Source organism: Python bivittatus, unplaced genomic scaffold (genome assembly GCF_059951505.1).
Source record: "Python bivittatus isolate LINGU-HERP-01145 unplaced genomic scaffold, Pbiv_v1 ctg000800_np1212, whole genome shotgun sequence".
In the NCBI taxonomy this organism is placed as follows: Eukaryota; Metazoa; Chordata; class Lepidosauria; order Squamata; family Pythonidae; genus Python; species Python bivittatus.
Genome location: NW_028277105.1, coordinates 1,521,457 through 1,542,703, shown reverse-complemented (window position 1 = coordinate 1,542,703; position 21,247 = coordinate 1,521,457). Strand labels below are relative to the sequence as shown.

Below are 21,247 nucleotides of genomic sequence, written 5' to 3'. Positions count from 1 at the left end.
CACTCTCTGTGGCCTGGCTGTTTGAATGGTTTCTACCCTTCAAACGGCCAGTGTAAACCTGCATGATTTATAAGGCCAGAACTAGTACTGAAACTTTTCCCACAATCCGGACACTCATATGGTTTCTCTCCTATGTGAGTCCTCTGGTGTCCCACCAGTTCGGAATTCCAAATGAAATTTTTCCCACAGTCTGGACACTCATACAGTTTCATACATATTAATGGGTCTTACGCAATCCATTTTTACAATTGAAACATTTTCCACTGTACAATTTTTTCTCTCACATCTCCACCGCCAAGGAGGATGCAACAAAAATCTCAGCATCTTGGCACTGCTGTCACCCACCAGCCATCAAACACTAACTAGCAGGCACCTCCAAGCAAACAAGATCACAGCAGGGGTTGTTAATAAGCCTGAAGATCCTATGCTCAAAACCACAATGCCTTTTCTCCTCAACTCAATATTCTATCTACAGGTCTTATCCATCCTGTTCAATTGCAACTCAGAACAGTCTTCAGATGTGAAATTTTACAGTTGTCACTGCCACAAATGTCCCTAATATGTTCTCCATTTTAAGAGTTTCTGTGATATTTGTGATTCATCCTTGCCACAATCTGATACTCCTTGCACTTAATTTCTGGAGGTGTTAGGAAAAGATGAACTTTGAACCCTCTTTACCTGTCCTCTCATATCACTTTCTTCATATCTGAGGAACCACAATCTCTAACTGAAGCAAAAGTGCTCCTATCTTTTCTTTAATGTATTTTTAAGGACCTGCAGCAACTTATTGGAGCCTCCCAGAAACGCTCGCTATGACTCCCAGATATTTTCTACAAAGGTTATGCTGGCTGGGGAGTTCTGGGGCTCAAAATCTGGAGGACACCGAAGTTGAAGAAGGCTGAAACTCTGCATGTTGCATTTCTAAGATTTATGATTATCAATATGCAAAAAACACTTCCCAAAAGCCTTTTTGAAGTAACTGCACCATTTCTGCAAAAGTACGTATCCAGTTAACCTCTGCTGACAGCCAGATGCGTATACTTAACCTTCATCAAATTAACATTTTCTATTTTTTCTCTCCTCCCCCATGTCTGATACTGAGATACGTTTTACTAAAAGAATCAGCCCAGAAATTAAATAGTTAACTTCTCAGCTTCACATCCAATGGGAGATCAGTAATGAAATTCAAGATTTTCTACACACATCATCTTCTGCCTCATGCGTTTTTTCTTGTGTGCGGTAAGGCGGAAATATTGCGTGAAGCAGCGTCCGCAGTCTGGGCATTTGAATGGTTTCTCCCCTGTGTGTAAACCTACATGATTTATAAGGCTAGACCTAGTACTGAAATCTTTCCCACAATCCGGACTCTCATACGGTTTCTCTCCGGTGTGAGTCCTTTGGTGTTTCACCAGGCAGAACTTCCAACTGAAACTTTTCCCACAATCTAGACATTCATACGGTTTCTCTCCAGTGTGAGTCCTCTGGTGTAACACCAGGTAGGAATTCTGACTGAAACTTTTCCCACAAACTGGACACTCATACGGTTTCTCTCCAGTGTGAGTCCTTTGGTGTTTCACCAGTTTGGACTTCGAACTGAAATTTTTCCCACATTCCGGACACTCATACGGTTTCTCCCCAGTGTGAGTCCTTTGGTGTATCACCAGGTCAGAATTCTCCCTGAATTTTTTCCCACAATCCGGACACTCATACGGTTTCTCTCCAGTGTGAGTCCTTTGGTGTTTCACCAGGCTGGACCTCGAACTGAAATTTTTCCCACATTCCGGACACTCATACGGTTTCTCCCCAGTGTGAGTCCTTTGGTGTATCACCAGGCTGGAATTCTGACTGAAACCTTTCCCACAATCCGGACACTCATACGGTTTCTCTCCTGTGTGAGTACTCTGGTGTATCACCAGGCTGGAATTCTGACTGAAACTTTTCCCACAATCCGGACACTCATACGGTTTCTCTCCAGTGTGAGTCCCCTGGTGTATCACCAGGTGGGAATTCCGACTGAAACTTTTCCCACAAACCAGACACTCATACGGTTTCTCTCCAGTGTGAGTCCCCTGGTGTATCACCAGGTGGGAATTCCGACTGAAACTTTTCCCACAAACCAGACACTCATACGGTTTCTCTCCTGTGTGAGTACTCTGGTGTATCACCAGGTGGGAATTCTGACTGAAACTTTTCCCACAAACTGGACACTCATACGGTTTCTCTCCGGTGTGAATCCTTTGGTGTTTCACCAGGTTGGACTTCGCACTGAAATTTTTCCCACATTCCGGACACTCATACAGTTTCTCTCCTGTGTGAGTACTCTGGTGTATCACCAGGTAAGAATTCTCCCTGAAATTTTTCCCACAATCCGGACATTCATACGGTTTCTCTCCTGTGTGAGTCCTCCGATGTCTCACCAGGTTAGAATTGTGCCTGAAACTTTTCCCACAAACCGGACACTCATACGGTTTCTCTCCGGTGTGAGTCCTCTTGTGATTCACCAGGGTGACGTGCTTGCTAAAGCTTTTGCCACATTGACAGCACTGGTACGGCTTCTCTCCGGTGTGGGTCCTTTTATGCTCAAAAAGTTGGGAGCTGTATCGAAAGACCTTCCCACACTCGGCGCATTCATATAGCTTTTCTCCGGTGTGGATCCTCTCATGCATAACCAGCCGTGATCTGCAATCTGTGCTTTTCCCACAATATGCATAGCTATGGGGCTTTTCCACCACTGATATTCTTGGATTCTCAAGGAGGTCAAAAATATTTCTGATCCCTTGTTGGATGGTGCTTTGATTCAAGCTAATGTTTCCTTCCTCATAGCATGAGGCTTGCATTTCTATCTGCCCTACGTGGCTATCCATGTGACCTCTTCGTTCCATTGACTTCCAGATATTTCCTTCTTTTTCGGAATTTGGAAATTATCCCCCTTGACAGTTTTCATGTAATGTTTCATTGAGCTCCATATACTCAATTTTTTCCAGTTTAAAATTCTCTTCCTGTTTTTCTGTCCCTTGTCTATCACCTCTTAGGGAAGGAGAAGAGTTTTGTGGCTCTCTGGAGGAAGTGGAAAAGATTTTGACTGTTGGCTTCATTAACTTTCCTTTTTAATGCTGCTTGTGATTCTCAGTTGTCCAGAATGTTCTCCTTGGCATCCTCTTTCTCTAGAAGATTCCATAAAAATCTTAGTTTAATTATTGTTGATAAAATGGCTGCACAACATGTGAAAACAACAAGGGAAAAAAGCATAGATTACAGTGAAAAGGCAAATATGCCCAAATGCTAGATTAACCTTCAACATTCATTATGATCATTTGGAACACAGAAGACTAGTGAGATCCAAGTCCAAATACCCACTCAGCCATGAAACCCACTTGTTGACTTGGGTCAATCACAAATCCTTAGTACTGCAAAGGGCCATCATCAAATGCAGCTGGAGGTGCTGGCGATAGATTCTACACATACACACATATGCATGCAGAGAGAAATACAGATATACACAGCTACAAATGTAAGTATGGAGAAAACGTATTTCTATTTCAGCCTCCAAAATGTCTCAGAAGTGGGTATGGTCAAACTTTTGGGTCAAATTCTAGAGGGGTGGGGGCTTTAACAGATTTCATGGTGCCCAAAGCCTCTGCGAGATTTAAAGCACTGGTTTTTCCCATTAAGTTCCGCAGCTCCAAATGAGAAAGGGAAGAAAATACTGTTTACACCCACTCCGGTGACATCACAATACAGGGAGTCCTCATTTGCCAACCACAATTGGAACTGGCAAATCTGTCGTTAAGCAGTGTGGTCATTAAGCATGATGTCACGTGACTGCACCAACTTACAACATCGTTTCCAGCTGAAATTGTTAAGTGGATCACCGTGGATCATTAAGCGCAACATCACATAACTAGGACTTGCAACTTGCTGCCTGCTACCCCATTGAGCTTGTTTGCCAGAAGCCAGCTGTGAAGGTTGCAAATGGCGATCGCGTGAGTGGGGGACACTTCGAGGGCCGTTGGTAGGTCCCCTTTTTCTGCGCCTTCGTAACTTTGAAAGGTCACCGAAGGGGTAAGCAAGGACTACCTATAAAACTGAACATCCCAAATGGTCCTCAGTAGACGTTAAAAAAAATGCTGGGTTAAGCAGAATTCAACCTGGTTAATACATGGATGGGAGACCACTAGGAAATCCCCTGAATGTTTCCTGGACTTGGAAGGGAAAAAAAAAACCTGAGAGGACAGCGGTGGCAGAACAGTCCCATATTGTTGCCAAACCAACAACATGTCCATAAAATCACAAGGAGTAAACACTAACGTGAATGAGACTTTAAATCTCTCAAACACCAGAAAATTCCTTGCACCAGGATTAAGGTCTGCAGCACCAGAGGAATAAAATTTGGGGAGGGAAGGAAAATGGAGCAGCTGACTTTGTTCAGCATAGTAGCTCATCAGATTCTGCACCGTGGAGGAGACAACGCAGCCCCACTTGCTCCCGGCCTCTCCTCCGATCTCTCCTTCACTCACCTGCCAGCTGCTGCTTCGACCTGGGAAGGCACAGAATCAATGAAAAAAACATCTTGCAAGCGCCTTCGGGTAGAGACCGGACGAGTGTGTTTTGCAGCCGTATGCCGCTAGGTGGCGCTGTGTAAATAAGCACGACCGGCGCCTACAAAGCTGTCGATGCAGCAGCGGCGTCTGTGGTCGCTGAGTCCTGACCTGCAACGGGAGGGGAGCGGCCGAGCTGAAGGGAGTTAAAGCAATAGAGGATGGGTTGCTAGAGGGGACGTGGGAGGAGAGGAGAAGGGCAGAGGAACTTCCTCTTCCGGCTTCTCCATGGGAGGGTAGTGGGGTGCGGGGCCCTCTCCTGTTCTTCCCAGGTCGAAGCAGCAGCTGGCAGGTGAGTGAAGGAGAGGTCGGAGGAGAGGCCGGGAGCAAGCGGGGCTGCGTTGTCTCCTCCACGGTGCAGAATCTGATGAGCAGCTATGCTGAAAAACGTCGGCTGCTCCATTTTCCTTCCCTCCCCAAATCTTATTCCTCGGGTGCTGCAGGCTTTAGAACTGGTGCAAGGAATTTTCTGGTGGTTGGGAGATTTAGAGTCTCCTTCACGTTAGGATTGACTCCTTGTGATTTTATGGACATGTTGTTGGTTTGGCAACAATATGGGACTGTTCTGCCACCGCTGTCCTCTCAGGTTTTTTTTTTCCCTTCCAAGTCCAGGAAACATTCAGGGGATTTCCTAGTGGTCTCCCATCCATGTATTAACCAGGTTGAATTCTGCTTAACCCAGCATTTTTTTTAACGTCTACTGAGGACCATTTGGGATGTTCAGTTTTATAGGTAGTCCTTGCTTACCCCTTCGGTGACCTTTCAAAGTTACGAAGGCGCAGAAAAAGGGGACCTACCAACGGCCCTCGAAGTGTCCCCCACTCACGCGATCGCCATTTGCAACCTTCACAGCTGGCTTCTGGCAAACAAGCTCAATGGGGTAGCAGGCAGCAAGTTGCAAGTCCTAGTTATGTGATGTTGCGCTTAATGATCCACGGTGATCCACTTAACAATTTCAGCTGGAAACGATGTTGTAAGTTGGTGCAGTCACGTGACATCATGCTTAATGACCACACTGCTTAACGACAGATTTGCCAGTTCCAATTGTGGTTGGCAAATGAGGACTCCCTGTATTGTGATGTCACCGGAGTGGGTGTAAACAGTATTTTCTTCCCTTTCTCATTTGGAGCTGCGGAATTTAATGGGAAAAACCAGTGCTTTAAATCTCGCAGAGGCTTTGGGCACCATGAAATCTGTTAAAGCCCCCACCCCTCTAGAATTTGACCCAAAAGTTTGACCATACCCACTTCTGAGACATTTTGGAGGCTGAAATAGAAATACGTTTTCTCCATACTTACATTTGTAGCTGTGTATATCTGTATTTCTCTCTGCATGCATATGTGTGTATGTGTAGAATCTATCGCCAGCACCTCCAGCTGCATTTGATGATGGCCCTTTGCAGTACTAAGGATTTGTGATTGACCCAAGTCAACAAGTGGGTTTCATGGCTGAGTGGGTATTTGGACTTGGATCTCACTAGTCTTCTGTGTTCCAAATGATCATAATGAATGTTGAAGGTTAATCTAGCATTTGGGCATATTTGCCTTTTCACTGTAATCTATGCTTTTTTTTCCTTGTTGTTTTCATATGTTGTACAGCCATTTTGCCAACAATAATTAAACTAAGATTTTTATGTGAATCTTCTAGAGAAAGAGGATGCCAAGGAGAACATTGTGGACAACTGAGAATCACAAGCAGCATTAAAAAGGAAAATTAATGAAGCCAACAGTCAAAATCTTTTCCACTTCCTCCAGAGAGCCAGAAAACTCTTCTCCTTTTCCAGCATGAGGCAGACAAAACAGTAAGAGATTTTCAAGCTGGAAAAAATTGAGTATATGGAGCTCAATGAAACATTACATAAAAAGGTCAAGGGGGATAATTTCCAAATTCAGGAAAAAAAGGAAATAGTGGAAGTTAGTAGGGGCAAAGGGGTCACGTGGTTAGCCACGTAGGGCAGAGAGTAATGCAAGCTTCACCCTGTGAAGAGGGAAACAACAGTTTGAATCAAAGCACCATCCAAGAAGGGATCAGAAATATTTTTGACCTCCTCGAGAATCCAAGAATATCACTGGTGGAAAAGCCTCATAGAACTCCATATTGTGGAGAAAGCACAGACTGCAGATCTCAGTTGATTATGCACGAGAGAATCCACACCGGAGAAAAGCTGTATGGATGCTCCCAGTGTGGGAAGGTCTTTCGGTACAGCTCCCAACTTTTTGACCATAAAAGGACCCACACCGGAGAGAAGCCTTACGAGTGCTCTCAATGTGGGAAAAGCTTTAGCAGGTACGCCACCCTGTTGATACACCAGAGGACTCACACCGGGGAGAAACCGTATGAGTGTCCGGATTGTGGGAAGAGTTTCAGTCAGAATTCAAACCTGGTGATACACCAGAGGACTCATACAGGAGAGAAACCATATGAGTGTCTGGATTGTGGGAAAGGTTTCAGTCAGAATTCAAACCTGGTGATACACCAGAGGACTCACACTGGGGAAAAACCATATGAGTGTACCGATTGTGGGAAAAGTTTCAGGCAGAATTCCAGTCTGGTAATACACCAGAGGACTCACTCTGGGGAGAAACTGAATGCATGTGCAGATTGCGGGAAAAGTTTCATTCGGAATTCTGACCTGGTGATACACCACAAGATTCACACTGGAGAGAAACTCTATGAGTGTCCAGATTGTGGGAAAAAATTCATTTGGAATTCCGAACTGGTGGTACACCAGAGGACTCACACAGGAGAGAAACCATATGAGTGTCCGGATTGTGGGAAAAGATTCAGTCGGAATTTCAACCTGCTGATACACCAGAGGACTCACACAGGAGAGAAACCCTATGAATGTCCGGATTGTGGCAAAGGTTTCAGTACTAGTTCTGGCCTTATAAATCATGCAGGTTTACACACGGGGGAGAAACCGTATGAGTGTCCAGGTTGTGGGAAAAGTTTCAGTCGGAATTCCGACCTGCTGATACACCAGAGGACTCACACAGGAGAGAAACCCTATGAGTGTTTATATTGTGGGAAAAGTTTCAGTCAGAATTCCTACCTGGTGATACACAAGAGGACTCACACAGGAGAGAAACCATACGAATGTCTGCATTGTGGGAAAAGTTTCAGTCGGAATTCTGACCTAGTGATACACCAGAGGACTCACACAGGAGATTCACCATGAGAGTATCCAGGTTGTGGGAAAGGTTTCAGTACTAGGTCTAGCCTTATAAACCATGTATGTTTACACACTGGGTAGAAACCATTCAAACAGCCTGGCCACAGACAGTGCTTCACCCAAAATTCCTCCCTTATTGCACACAACAAAATCCCATTGGAAATCCAGCTGAGAAATTAACTATTTAGTTTCTGGCCTGATTCTTTTTAGTGAAACATGTCTCAGTATTACAAACGAGGGAGGAGAGAAAAAAGTGGAGAATGTTACTTAATGGAGCTTAACATAACATGTATTAATAGCTTTTGACAAGGAAAAAAATTGGCAGTGTCAGGTTTGCTGTCAACGTGTGGGCAAGGCAATGTAAAGCTCTCTTCCCAACACATGGGAGACGTTTCCATCTCTTTCACTCCTCTCTCAGGACTTCCTTTGAAATGTTTCCAAAAAATCCCTTCAAGTAAAGGGAGGAAAATTATTTGGAGCAGCCAAGTGGCATTTTAGCTATGCCGATGAACAATCCTGATTTTACTGAGTTTAGAGGACACCAAAGAATTCAAGGTTTGTTCATTTCAGTAACACAATTCGGAGATCAGATGATAATCCTTTTTTTTCCTAGTAGATCACATTGCATATGATCACTTTCCAGAAGGACACCCAACAACCAGGATCACACCAAGGGCGAGGAGGAACCAAGAGGCTCTCTTGGCCTGATCCTCAATCTCCAAATGGGTTCAGATTTAAACATTTGCCAGGTTTTTGAACTGTAAACTTTTCAAATTCTATTTAGTTCTCTCTTCCTTTCTGTCTCTCACTCGTTTTTGGTGCCAGATTTTTGTGCACACCTCTTTTCATGTCACATTTTATTATGGTTAGGAGCTGCAAACACTTGAAATGGTTGAACAGCCTCTGGATCTTTGAGAGGGCCAAACCATTATGTAAAATCTCGCATTCTAAAACAATGTTTAGAGCCCACCCCAGTGAGGACCAATTATACTTCGTGGCTATGGAATAGTGATGTCTTTGGGGAAAAACATGGAATGGAATGGAATGGAATGGAATGGAATGGAATGGAATGGAATGGAATGGAATGACTTGGAAGAGTTCATGGCTGGCTGTCTACTGCAATTGTTTATAGCAGGGAGTGTGTTTCTTTTGATTACCAATCTGTGAAGGCTTCATTTTCTTTTCCTATTGGGAGATGTCTCATTGGTAAAACCAAACCCACAGAAGGCAAGAAAGTGCGGCAGCGGGTATGAGTCTTAGGATACTAATAACAATAATTTATCTCAGACTTAAGAATTAAGTGCAGAACAGAAAGAAAGGAACATTAATTGAATTTGAAGTTACAAAAATACAAAGGAGACACCTTAAAACTGACACTAAGGGAACAGTGGAATACCCAACAACCCGTTTGCAATTAAAAAAAGATAAATTAGACTCCACAAAACCTATTACCAATATATAACTAATAAAATCAAGGAAAATTCAACAACAGAGAATCCCTTTCTGCCTCCCTCAGACCGGTATCATCTGGCTTTTCCCATCTAACCTGAGGTACTTTCAACACGCTTCCAATTTACCTCACAAAATTCACACCCGCATAATCCACCCTTTCCTGAATGCCTGCCATCACTACCAGTGCTCTCATTGTGGCAAAATTGTTCTCAAGCACACCACCCTGGTGAATTACAAGAGGACTCGCGCTAGGGAGAAACTTTCTGAATGTCCTGAGTGTGGGAAAAGCTTCAGTACTAGTTCGAATGTTACCAGCCATATGAAGTTGCACGTGGGAGAGAAAGGGTGCGAGTGTCCGGATTGTGGGAAACGTTTCAGTCGGAATTCCCACCTGGTGATACCCCAGAGGAGTCAAACTAGGGAGAAACCATATGAATGTTTGGAGTGCGGGAAAAGTTTCAGTCAGAATTCCTGTGGAGAAACCGTATGAATGTCCAGATTGTGGGAAAGATTTCACAACTAGCTCTAATTTAATAAGTCATGTAAGTTTGCACACGGGGGGGGGGGGGAGCCATTCAGATGCCCAAACTGTTCAGTCACAACGTCAGAGTTCAGTTAGAACTCTGCTCAAGGAGACACATGCAGGGGAAAAAACCGTCAGGGTGCTGAGTGCAAGAAAAGCTTGATCGTCCTCCTGTGATCTTAGAAAACTTCCAAGAGTCTGCCCTGGAGAGCAAGGCAAAGGATGACGTGGCCATTCCTCAGAAAGCTAGCAGGCAAAGCTGATAACAAGACCTGGCAGTGGCTAAGAGCAGGAAAGTTGAAGAAAGAGACAAAGGGACTAATTCTGGCTGCACAAGACCAAGCCTTAAGAACAAACACTGCAAGACGATTGCACAGAGTGACTACAAACAATGGCATGCCAAAGTAGCTACAATGGTGCATTGGAATATCTGCAAGAAATATGATTTGCCTGCAAGCAAGAACTGGTGGGACCACAAAACTGACAAAGTAATAGAAAATGAAAAAGCTAAAGTGCTCTGGGACTTTAGAATTCAAACACTGCCCTGGAGAGAAACCATTGTTTGCTTCTGGCTGGCCAGATTATTTTCAGCCAAAGAGGCAACCTTATTAGACCTAGGAGACTTAACTAGAAGAAATACTCTGGAGACAAAAGGATTTGCTTCCAAAAATCAGTGGATCAGTAGGTGATGAACCTATGAGGGCCAAACAGGATTTCAGGAAGAGCTCTGTGAAAGGAAAGTGAGAATATGAAAATAACAGTGCAAAATGGAAATATTCCAAAGGTATCAAAACCATTCTTATTATATCAAATTTGATGTACTATACAAAGATATAGAGAGGGAAAAAGTCATAGGTGAGCTCTAGTTGCAGCCAAAGCTTTAATTAGGGTTGTCGCTAATTAAGCATAACAGAAACTGTTTGGGAGGAGATACGACATAGTCAGTCAGAGAGCTGGGAGGGATCTCTGCATCCTCTAGTCTAACCCTTTCCAGGGCAGGAAGTCCACTGCTCCAGCATTTGTGTTCAAAAGGTGGGCTGAGCTTCACTTGCAACACACTGTTCCCGGAGTGTGAATGAGGAACGCTGAGTTACTGAAAACGGCACGCAAGATTGTAGGGATTATAGAGAGTACTGTGAACGTGATTTGAAGTGAGTGCAAACAAAGCAAGTGTTGGACTGGAGCCATAGAAATGCAAGACATGGGTAACAAAAGTGTACAGGTAGTCCTCACTTAACAAGCATTCATTCAGCGACCGTTCAGAGTTAAGATGGTGGTGAATGAGGAGACTCATGGCCGTTCCTCGTAGTTGCGGCTGTCACAGTGTCCTTGCAGTCACATGATTGTGACTTGGGTGCTTGGCAACCAGCGCATGTTTATGACGGTTGCGGCCAGCTTCTGAGAAGCAAAATCAGTGGAAGCTAGCAGGAAACCATGGGTGATTTGCTTAACAATCACATCTTAAGTCAACGCAGTCACGTGATGTTTTGCTTTAGAACTGCATCATTTTTAGCGACGGGGTTTCTGGTCCCCATTGTGGTTAGTAATGGCCTTTGCTGGTAGCTGTTAACCACTCCAAGATAATACTGTAAGGTTCGCCAGCCTGGATTCCACAATTTCCAATGAGACTCCATACCGAGGTTTTTCCAAAGAAAGTTCAGCTTTTATTGTTGGCCAAGAGAAAAGCAGGGTGGACCACTCTCTGTCCGGCTGGCAGAGAAAAGACAGAGAACAGCCACACCCAGAACTGTTTACAACAGCTTTTATACCTTTTTTGTCATCAGGAAGCATCTAGGAGGAGGGTCACACATGCACACACCCGTGTGCCTGCCTTCTAGGGTTGTCAAAACATTAGCTTAAGCAGTATAAACCAATAGTCAAGTTTCTAGCCCTCACTTGCTACCGGGGTTTTCATAAAAGGCTTTGCAATCTAGCTTGCCCCAAATCGTGCAAAGGATCTGGTTGCATAGTGTGGTTAGAAGCAAGAGCAGGTGCAAAAGTTCATGCATGCTCAGGAAATGCGTACAAGCAAAACATTTGGCCTTTAGCTTAACCATATCTTTCCATTTCCTTTTGTACCTCTGCAAAATGTTAAAAATGTCCCTTTACAATCAGCAGAAGCTTGAGATACAGAAGCAAAATAAGCAGTTAGTCCAACCATTCCTTACATTCCTCCCTTTTAATTTGACCATAGGATGCTTCCTATGGCGTTTATATCAGGGGAACACATCCCTTAGGGATGGGTTTTAGGAACAATACTCCTGCGGGATGTTTATCTAACAGTTGGCCTGTTGGAGACGCCATAACAGTCAGGTCAGAAATGGCAGGTGGAACCATTCTTTGCACCAGGGGAATTACACAGGGAATGAAAATCAGTCCTGCAAACGCACACATCAGTACAAATAGCATTTTTCTTACCCAAGCAGAACCTAGAAGTCAGGAGAACCACATCAGGTATAGGAGGATAAAAAAATCAGGAGGTATAGAAGGAATTTCAAAGGTCAGAACACCAGGCATAGATACACTGTGGGACCATAAACATTTGGCTGTTTGCATCATTATGGAAACATTTGTTTCTACCTTGGTTGACAGTAAACATTTACAAATCATTAAAAAGGCAAGATACAACAAAAGGAATACAAAATATCGTGAAAAGGAACATCACAAGGCAGTTTCAGTTTTTCCTGGTGGTAAAACAGCAAACTATAAAACATGATACAATAATACAACTATTATCCATACTGCAGGCATTAAACATTTTCTGATGTAATAGGTTTCTCTTATACATTTTTGAGCCTCCCTCATAACAGTCAATTAAAATACTGAAAGTCAATCAGCAGATATGGGTTGTCCTTGCAGAGTCGTCGTAACAGAAACCGCAAAACTATGGCTGGCTCTACGGCGAAGGGTCTGAGGAGAGCAGAGGTTTCTAGCACTTACTTCTCCTTCTGCAGCTGTTTCCTTAACAATTGTAGAAAAAGACTTGTATTCTTCTCTGCTTTGGCAACTTCCTTTGTGGGCTTCTTAGTCTCCTCGTCTGGGGTCATACTTTCTTACAGTGCAAGGCGTGCACCCAGGAATCTGGATCTTGACACTTCACAGCAGTGTTTGTAGTCAGCAAGATTTGGAACAGTCCCTTTCAACAAGGAGCTAAGCAATTTTTCTTTGAAATACTTTTATCAAAATTCAATCGCCCACATCCAAGGAATAACACAGATGCAAAGGTTCTTTAGGCGAGGCAGCTGGAACTCGTGAATGGCAGTTCTTGAGGGTAAGAATAAGAGCTTGAATATGATATTGGGCACTGTCAAACAGCAGTTAATTTGGGGAAGCATAAAGTGGGTCATCTTCAGGAGGGTCCTCAATGGGTTCTGCAATAGCAGGCAATCTATGCAGTGGGCACTTTCTCGGGGCCCACCTTCTGCAGTAAAACATCTAGGGGACAGCCTTTTTGTTTTGTAACAAACAGTTCAAAACCTTTACTCTGATCAGGCAGGGCAAGAGCAGCAGTTTTTATCAAAGAGTCCTTAAGAGTCTTCCAGGTTCTGAAATGTTCTCCTGTCCAATCAAATGTTGAATCTTTATGGATAAGTGGGTATAATGGCTTGGCAATCAATGAATACATTGGAATCCACAGTCTGGAATATCCTGTGATTCCCAAGAAGGTCCTAATTTGTCATTGGTTGCATGGAATAGGCAGCGATGAGATGTCTTGAATCCTACTTGGGTGGAGTAATCTCCTGCTTTTTTCTAGAACGTATCCCAGGTATTGGACTTTTGGTTGGACCCACTGTACTTTCTTCTGGGACACTGTATATCCTCTATGGGCCAAATGGTTTAGGAGTCGAATGGAGGTTTCAGTTAACTCCTTTTCAGTCTCTGCTGCCAGAAGCAGGTCTTCAGGTTGGCAAAAAGGGCAGCAGCAAAAACTGTTGGACTATTTTTATAGCCTTGGGGAAGTCTGGTCCACATGAGTTGACATTTGTGGCCGGACTCGGGGTCTTCCCATTCAAAGGCAAAATCTGCTTGACTCTCAACAGCCAAGGGGATGCAAAGAAGGCATCCTTCAAATCAATTACTGCGTACCACTGCTGGCGATGGGAAAGGGTAGTCAGCAGGGTATAGGGCTTGGCCACAACAGGACAAAGAGTCTGGATGCCAACATTTATTTCTCGGAGATTCTGGACCCTTCTCCAAGAACCATCAGGCTTGGCTACAGGGAAAATTGGTATTGACCATGGCGACTGGACAATCCTTAAAATGCCATGTTCCAAAAACAGTTCAATAAATGGCTTTATTCCCAATCGTGCCTCCCTTTTAATTGGAAACTGTCGTACAGACACTGGACTGGCATCTGGTAACAACTTAGGCATATGAGGAACAGCAAACTTCACAAACCCAGGTATTTTCTGGTACCAAATGTCTGGGTTCACTCCTTTTAAGGGAAAGGTTTAATTATTGCTGTCTCAAGAAAACATAAAAAGACTCTATCTGGTGGGATTTCCAGGCTAACTCCCTCTGGGGTATATTGGAGTGAAGCTCCCAATTTTTCCAAGGAGGTCACGTCCCAAAAGAATTTACGGGACATTGAGGCAAAACTAAAAGGAGTATTCCAAAGAGGGACCTCTCGTGTTGGATACTCAAACACTCCGGGGTGCTTTTTCAGATTTTCCAAAAACTCCCACGATGGGGGTAGATTGAGATTTTAAACGGGACATCGTGGGCCAGTCAAAAACAGTGTATGTTGCTCTGGTGTCCACCAGAAAGGAATAAAACTTTCCCTTGGCTTGGAGCTCCATTTGGCCTTTAGCTTAACCACATCTTTCCATTTCCTTTTGTACCTCTCCAAAATGTTAAAAATGTCCCTTTACAGTCAGCAGAAGCTTGAGGTACAGAAGCAAAATAAGCAGTTAGTCCAACCATTCCTTACAATACGAATGGTTGCATTGCCCCTGCCTGGGTGCTACGATGGTCCAGTAATGTTTCTAAAGATACGCTGTTTCATGAGAACCGTTAATTATGTTGTGATAGCCCCTCAAATTGCACAGTTCTAGGTTATTTCATTAAATGTCAGTACACCTAGGATCCATGTAGGCGTGTGTGTGTGTATATAAAGTATTATTACGTAGTTCCTTGGATGTACAAAAATTAGTATTTAGTAGGTTTCAATACCTTCTTTTTAATTAAAAGACAAATAACGTACCGCAGCGGATGCTTTTTAAAGACCTTGTCTTAAATATTTGTAGAAGTTTCTTCCCCCCAGAAAAGCCTAAGAGATGATTGTAATTTGTTTGACTAAAATATTTAAGTACTCTGCAGTGTGGTCTCATCTCCAGATCAAACGTTTCACTTCATTTGTTTTGTACTTGCTTGTCCTCCAGATTTCTTGAACTTTCTGTGGCTTATTATCTGGAAGAATTTGATTGGTACATAATGCTATTTTTTCAATCATCACTAACATTTTTGTAAAAGAGAGGGAGAAGGATAAATCCTACTTGCTCGTTACTGACCGGCAATTGGAAATTGAGTCTTCCTGGTGGAAGTCAAACACTGTGCTTACAAAATGACACCATCCCGGCTCTGAGCTTTATATGATGTGCCAGTGCCTGGGAGAAAAAGATCTTTATTTGCCTTTCCAAGAGATAAAGGGCGTTGCTGTGATATATGCAAAGATAAAAGAATTTCAGATCAAGGGACAGGCCTGGGAGCACTAATAATTCCATGCAGTGCATTTTGGGGAAACGGACTGGTGTGTGCACAATAGCTGGGTTGGTTGGTCTCCCAAGAGGCTTAAGTGGTTGGAATAAAATCTTGCGTGGAGCGTTTCTGTTTAGAATTCTATCCAGCCAATCTTGCTGCTCCTTGTTATTCCATTACATTCTCCCCTTCCCAGTTTTCAGGATTCCTCCGAATTCCGAGTCTGTCCTCAGGCACTGAATAGCCCTGAGTCTCTCCCCTCCGCTTTTATAGCTTTCACTTTCCGTAAAAATTTCTTTTAGTATTTTAACGGGTTTGTAAATCTTGGGGCACTTCAGAGCCTACTAATTCCACTCTTACATATGGTTGATGCTATTTTGACCCGGCTTTTTTAAAGGGGAGGGCAGAGGTCCATTTTCCCCAGGCCCCATATGTGGAGGGGACCGTCAGAAGCATAGATCAGTGTTTGGATCAATTTTTTTAATGCAAAAATATTCAGTAACACTTTAATTCCAAGGCTTTTCCCTGCAGATGCTCCCAATTATTGAGGTACCGAGTTGAAAAGAAAGAATAAAAAATTCTTAGCCTGCGATGAAGTGGAAAAAAAAGGATGAACATTTGAATTAACATTTTGCTCCCTTGGCTCTCCAGTTTCAAAAAGGGTCTTGGAGTTTGGCTCCCTCAGATGGAATTGTGTAGCAGGCAGTAAAAAACCTGGTCTGTTGGTCCTCTCTCATTCCCGTGGATCCCATCTGGACCACGGAGCCCTTGAGGATCTGGGTACTGCTTGACAACTGTGCATTGACAAAAACTCCCTGTTCCTCTGCACAGAGCTGAGGAATGTGGACGGGAAATTTTGGTCTGGGTTTCTCTGAGGCACGGACTTCAAACCACGATCAGTTTCCAAGAAGAGTTTTATCTCGAGCGCGACTCGATGGCATGTAATCAATGAAAAAAACATCTTGCAAGCGCCTTCGGGTAGAGACCGGACGAGTGTGTTTTGCAGCCGTATGCCGCTAGGTGGCGCTGTGTAAATAAGCACGACCGGCGCCTACAAAGCTGTCGATGCAGCAGCGGCGTCTGTGGTCGCTGAGTCCTGACCTGCAACGGGAGGGGAGCGGCCGAGCTGAAGGGAGTTAAAGCAATAGAGGATGGGTTGCTAGAGGGGACGTGGGAGGAGAGGAGAAGGGCAGAGGAACTTCCTCTTCCGGCTTCTCCATGGGAGGGTAGTGGGGTGCGGGGCCCTCTCCTGTTCTTCCCAGGTCGAAGCAGCAGCTGGCAGGTGAGTGAAGGAGAGGTCGGAGGAGAGGCCGGGAGCAAGCGGGGCTGCGTTGTCTCCTCCACGGTGCAGAATCTGATGAGCAGCTATGCTGAAAAACGTCGGCTGCTCCATTTTCCTTCCCTCCCCAAATCTTATTCCTCGGGTGCTGCAGGCTTTAGAACTGGTGCAAGGAATTTTCTGGTGGTTGGGAGATTTAGAGTCTCCTTCACGTTAGGATTGACTCCTTGTGATTTTATGGACATGTTGTTGGTTTGGCAACAATATGGGACTGTTCTGCCACCGCTGTCCTCTCAGGTTTTTTTTTTCCCTTCCAAGTCCAGGAAACATTCAGGGGATTTCCTAGTGGTCTCCCATCCATGTATTAACCAGGTTGAATTCTGCTTAACCCAGCATTTTTTTTAACGTCTACTGAGGACCATTTGGGATGTTCAGTTTTATAGGTAGTCCTTGCTTACCCCTTCGGTGACCTTTCAAAGTTACGAAGGCGCAGAAAAAGGGGACCTACCAACGGCCCTCGAAGTGTCCCCCACTCACGCGATCGCCATTTGCAACCTTCACAGCTGGCTTCTGGCAAACAAGCTCAATGGGGTAGCAGGCAGCAAGTTGCAAGTCCTAGTTATGTGATGTTGCGCTTAATGATCCACGGTGATCCACTTAACAATTTCAGCTGGAAACGATGTTGTAAGTTGGTGCAGTCACGTGACATCATGCTTAATGACCACACTGCTTAACGACAGATTTGCCAGTTCCAATTGTGGTTGGCAAATGAGGACTCCCTGTATTGTGATGTCACCGGAGTGGGTGTAAACAGTATTTTCTTCCCTTTCTCATTTGGAGCTGCGGAACTTAATGGGAAAAACCAGTGCTTTAAATCTCGCAGAGGCTTTGGGCACCATGAAATCTGTTAAAGCCCCCACCCCTCTAGAATTTGACCCAAAAGTTTGACCATACCCACTTCTGAGACATTTTGGAGGCTGAAATAGAAATACGTTTTCTCCATACTTACATTTGTAGCTGTGTATATCTGTATTTCTCTCTGCATGCATATGTGTGTATGTGTAGAATCTATCGCCAGCACCTCCAGCTGCATTTGATGATGGCCCTTTGCAGTACTAAGGATTTGTGATTGACCCAAGTCAACAAGTGGGTTTCATGGCTGAGTGGGTATTTGGACTTGGATCTCACTAGTCTTCTGTGTTCCAAATGATCATAATGAATGTTGAAGGTTAATCTAGCATTTGGGCATATTTGCCTTTTCACTGTAATCTATGCTTTTTTCCCTTGTTGTTTTCACATGTTGTGCAGCCATTTTATCAACAATAATTAAACTAAGATTTTTATGGAATCTTCTAGAGAAAGAGGATGCCAAGGAGAACATTCTGGACAACTGAGAATCACAAGCAGCATTAAAAAGGAAAGTTAATGAAGCCAACAGTCAAAATCTTTTCCACTTCCTCCAGAGAGCCACAAAACTCTTCTCCTTCCCTAAGAGGTGATAGACAAGGGACAGAAAAACAGGAAGAGAATTTTAAACTGGAAAAAATTGAGTATATGGAGCTCAATGAAACATTACATGAAAACTGTCAAGGGGGATAATTTCCAAATTCCGAAAAAGAAGGAAATATCTGGAAGTCAATGGAACGAAGAGGTCACATGGATAGCCACGTAGGGCAGATAGAAATGCAAGCCTCATGCTATGAGGAAGGAAACATTAGCTTGAATCAAAGCACCATCCAACAAGGGATCAGAAATATTTTTGACCTCCTTGAGAATCCAAGAATATCAGTGGTGGAAAAGCCCCATAGCTATGCATATTGTGGGAAAAGCACAGATTGCAGATCACGGCTGGTTATGCATGAGAGGATCCACACCGGAGAAAAGCTATATGAATGCGCCGAGTGTGGGAAGGTCTTTCGATACAGCTCCCAACTTTTTGAGCATAAAAGGACCCACACCGGAGAGAAGCCGTACCAGTGCTGTCAATGTGGCAAAAGCTTTAGCAAGCACGTCACCCTGGTGAATCACAAGAGGACTCACACCGGAGAGAAACCGTATGAGTGTCCGGTTTGTGGGAAAAGTTTCAGGCACAATTCTAACCTGGTGAGACATCGGAGGACTCACACAGGAGAGAAACCGTATGAATGTCCGGATTGTGGGAAAAATTTCAGGGAGAATTCTTACCTGGTGATACACCAGAGTACTCACACAGGAGAGAAACTGTATGAGTGTCCGGAATGTGGGAAAAATTTCAGTGCGAAGTCCAACCTGGTGAAACACCAAAGGATTCACACCGGAGAGAAACCGTATGAGTGTCCAGTTTGTGGGAAAAGTTTCAGTCAGAATTCCCACCTGGTGATACACCAGGGGACTCACACTGGAGAGAAACCGTATGAGTGTCTGGTTTGTGGGAAAAGTTTCAGTCGGAATTCCCACCTGGTGATACACCAGGGGACTCACACTGGAGAGAAACCGTATGAGTGTCCGGATTGTGGGAAAAGTTTCAGTCAGAATTCCAGCCTGGTGATACACCAGAGTACTCACACAGGAGAGAAACCGTATGAGTGTCCGGATTGTGGGAAAGGTTTCAGTCAGAATTCCAGCCTGGTGATACACCAAAGGACTCACACTGGGGAGAAACCGTATGAGTGTCCGGAATGTGGGAAAAATTTCAGTTCGAGGTCCAGCCTGGTGAAACACCAAAGGACTCACACTGGAGAGAAACCGTATGAGTGTCCGGATTGTGGGAAAAAATTCAGGGAGAATTCTGACCTGGTGATACACCAAAGGACTCACACTGGGGAGAAACCGTATGAGTGTCCGGAATGTGGGAAAAATTTCAGTTCGAAGTCCAAACTGGTGAAACACCAAAGGACTCACACTGGAGAGAAACCGTATGAGTGTCCAGTTTGTGGGAAAAGTTTCAGTCAGAATTCCTACCTGGTGTTACACCAGAGGACTCACACTGGAGAGAAACCGTATGAATGTCTAGATTGTGGGAAAAGTTTCAGTTGGAAGTTCTGCCTGGTGAAACACCAAAGGACTCACACCGGAGAGAAACCGTATGAGAGTCCGGATTGTGGGAAAGATTTCAGTACTAGGTCTAGCCTTATAAATCATGTAGGTTTACACACAGGGGAGAAACCATTCAAATGCCCAGACTGCGGACGCTGCTTCACGCAATATTTCCGCCTTACCGCACACAAGAAAAAACGCATGAGGCAGAAGATGATGTGTGTAGAAAATCTTGAATTTCATTACTGATCTCCCATTGGATGTGAAGCTGAGAAGTTAACTATTTAATTTCTGGGCTGATTCTTTTTAGTAAAACGTATCTCAGTATCAGACATGGGGGAGGAGAGAAAAAATAGAAAATGTTAATTTGATGAAGGTTAAGTATACGCATCTGGCTGTCAGCAGAGGTTAACTGGATACGTACTTTTGCAGAAATGGTGCAGTTACTTCAAAAAGGCTTTTGGGAAGTGTTTTTTGCATATTGATAATCATAAATCTTAGAAATGCAACATGCAGAGTTTCAGCCTTCTTCAACTTCGGTGTCCTCCAGATTTTGAGCCCCAGAACTCCCCAGCCAGCATAACCTTTGTAGAAAATATCTGGGAGTCATAGCGAGCGTTTCTGGGAGGCTCCAATAAGTTGCTGCAGGTCCTTAAAAATACATTAAAGAAAAGATAGGAGCACTTTTGCTTCAGTTAGAGATTGTGGTTCCTCAGATATGAAGAAAGTGATATGAGAGGACAGGTAAAGAGGGTTCAAAGTTCATCTTTTCCTAACACCTCCAGAAATTAAGTGCAAGGAGTATCAGATTGTGGCAAGGATGAATCACAAATATCACAGAAACTCTTAAAATGGAGAACATATTAGGGACATTTGTGGCAGTGACAACTGTAAAATTTCACATCTGAAGACTGTTCTGAGTTGCAATTGAACAGGATGGATAAGACCTGTAGATAGAATATTGAGTTGAGGAGAAAAGGCATTGTGGTTTTGAGCATAGGATCTTCAGGCTTATTAACAACCCCTGCTGTGATCTTGTTTGCTTGGAGGTGCCTGCTAGTTAGTGTTTGATGGCTGGTGGGTGACAGCAGTGCCAAGATGCTGAGATTTTTGTTGCATCCTCCTTGGCGGTGGAGATGTGAGAGAAAAATTGTACAGTGGAAAATGTTTCAATTGTAAAAATGGATTGCGTAAGACCCATTAATATGTATGAAACTGTATGAGTGTCCAGACTGTGGGAAAAATTTCATTTGGAATTCCGAACTGGTGGGACACCAGAGGACTCACATAGGAGAGAAACCATATGAGTGTCCGGATTGTGGGAAAAGTTTCAGTACTAGTTCTGGCCTTATAAATCATGCAGGTTTACACTGGCCGTTTGAAGGGTAGAAACCATTCAAACAGCCAGGCCACAGAGAGTGCTTCACCCAAAATTCCTCCCTTATCGCACACAACAAAATCCCATTGGAAATCCAGCTGAGAAATTAACTTTAGTTTCTGGCCTGATTCTT

At 43.9% G+C, this 21,247-nt stretch overlaps 2 protein-coding genes across 2 annotated transcripts; one reads left to right on the top strand and one right to left on the bottom strand.

The window, feature by feature from the left end:
• Nucleotides 1–208: 208 nt before the first annotated feature.
• LOC148214089 (uncharacterized) lies at nt 209–4,629 on the bottom strand. The gene is made up of 2 exons (XM_088128668.1): nt 4,518–4,629; nt 209–3,164 (listed from the first exon to the last, which is right to left on the bottom strand). Exon 2 carries the CDS (start codon nt 2,880–2,882, stop codon nt 1,173–1,175), a length of 1,710 nt encoding a protein of 569 aa, XP_087984794.1. The 5' UTR covers nt 2,883–3,164; nt 4,518–4,629; the 3' UTR covers nt 209–1,172.
• A 148-nt stretch (nt 4,630–4,777) lies between these two features.
• Nucleotides 4,778–20,904, top strand: LOC103050782 (uncharacterized). The gene is given in 4 exon segments (XM_088128703.1): nt 4,778–4,890; nt 6,246–7,847; nt 9,475–9,695; nt 18,556–20,904. Coding segments are annotated over 3 exon segments (2,976 nt in total). The 5' UTR covers nt 4,778–4,890; nt 6,246–6,561; the 3' UTR covers nt 20,025–20,904.
• Nucleotides 20,905–21,247: the final 343 nt, after the last annotated feature.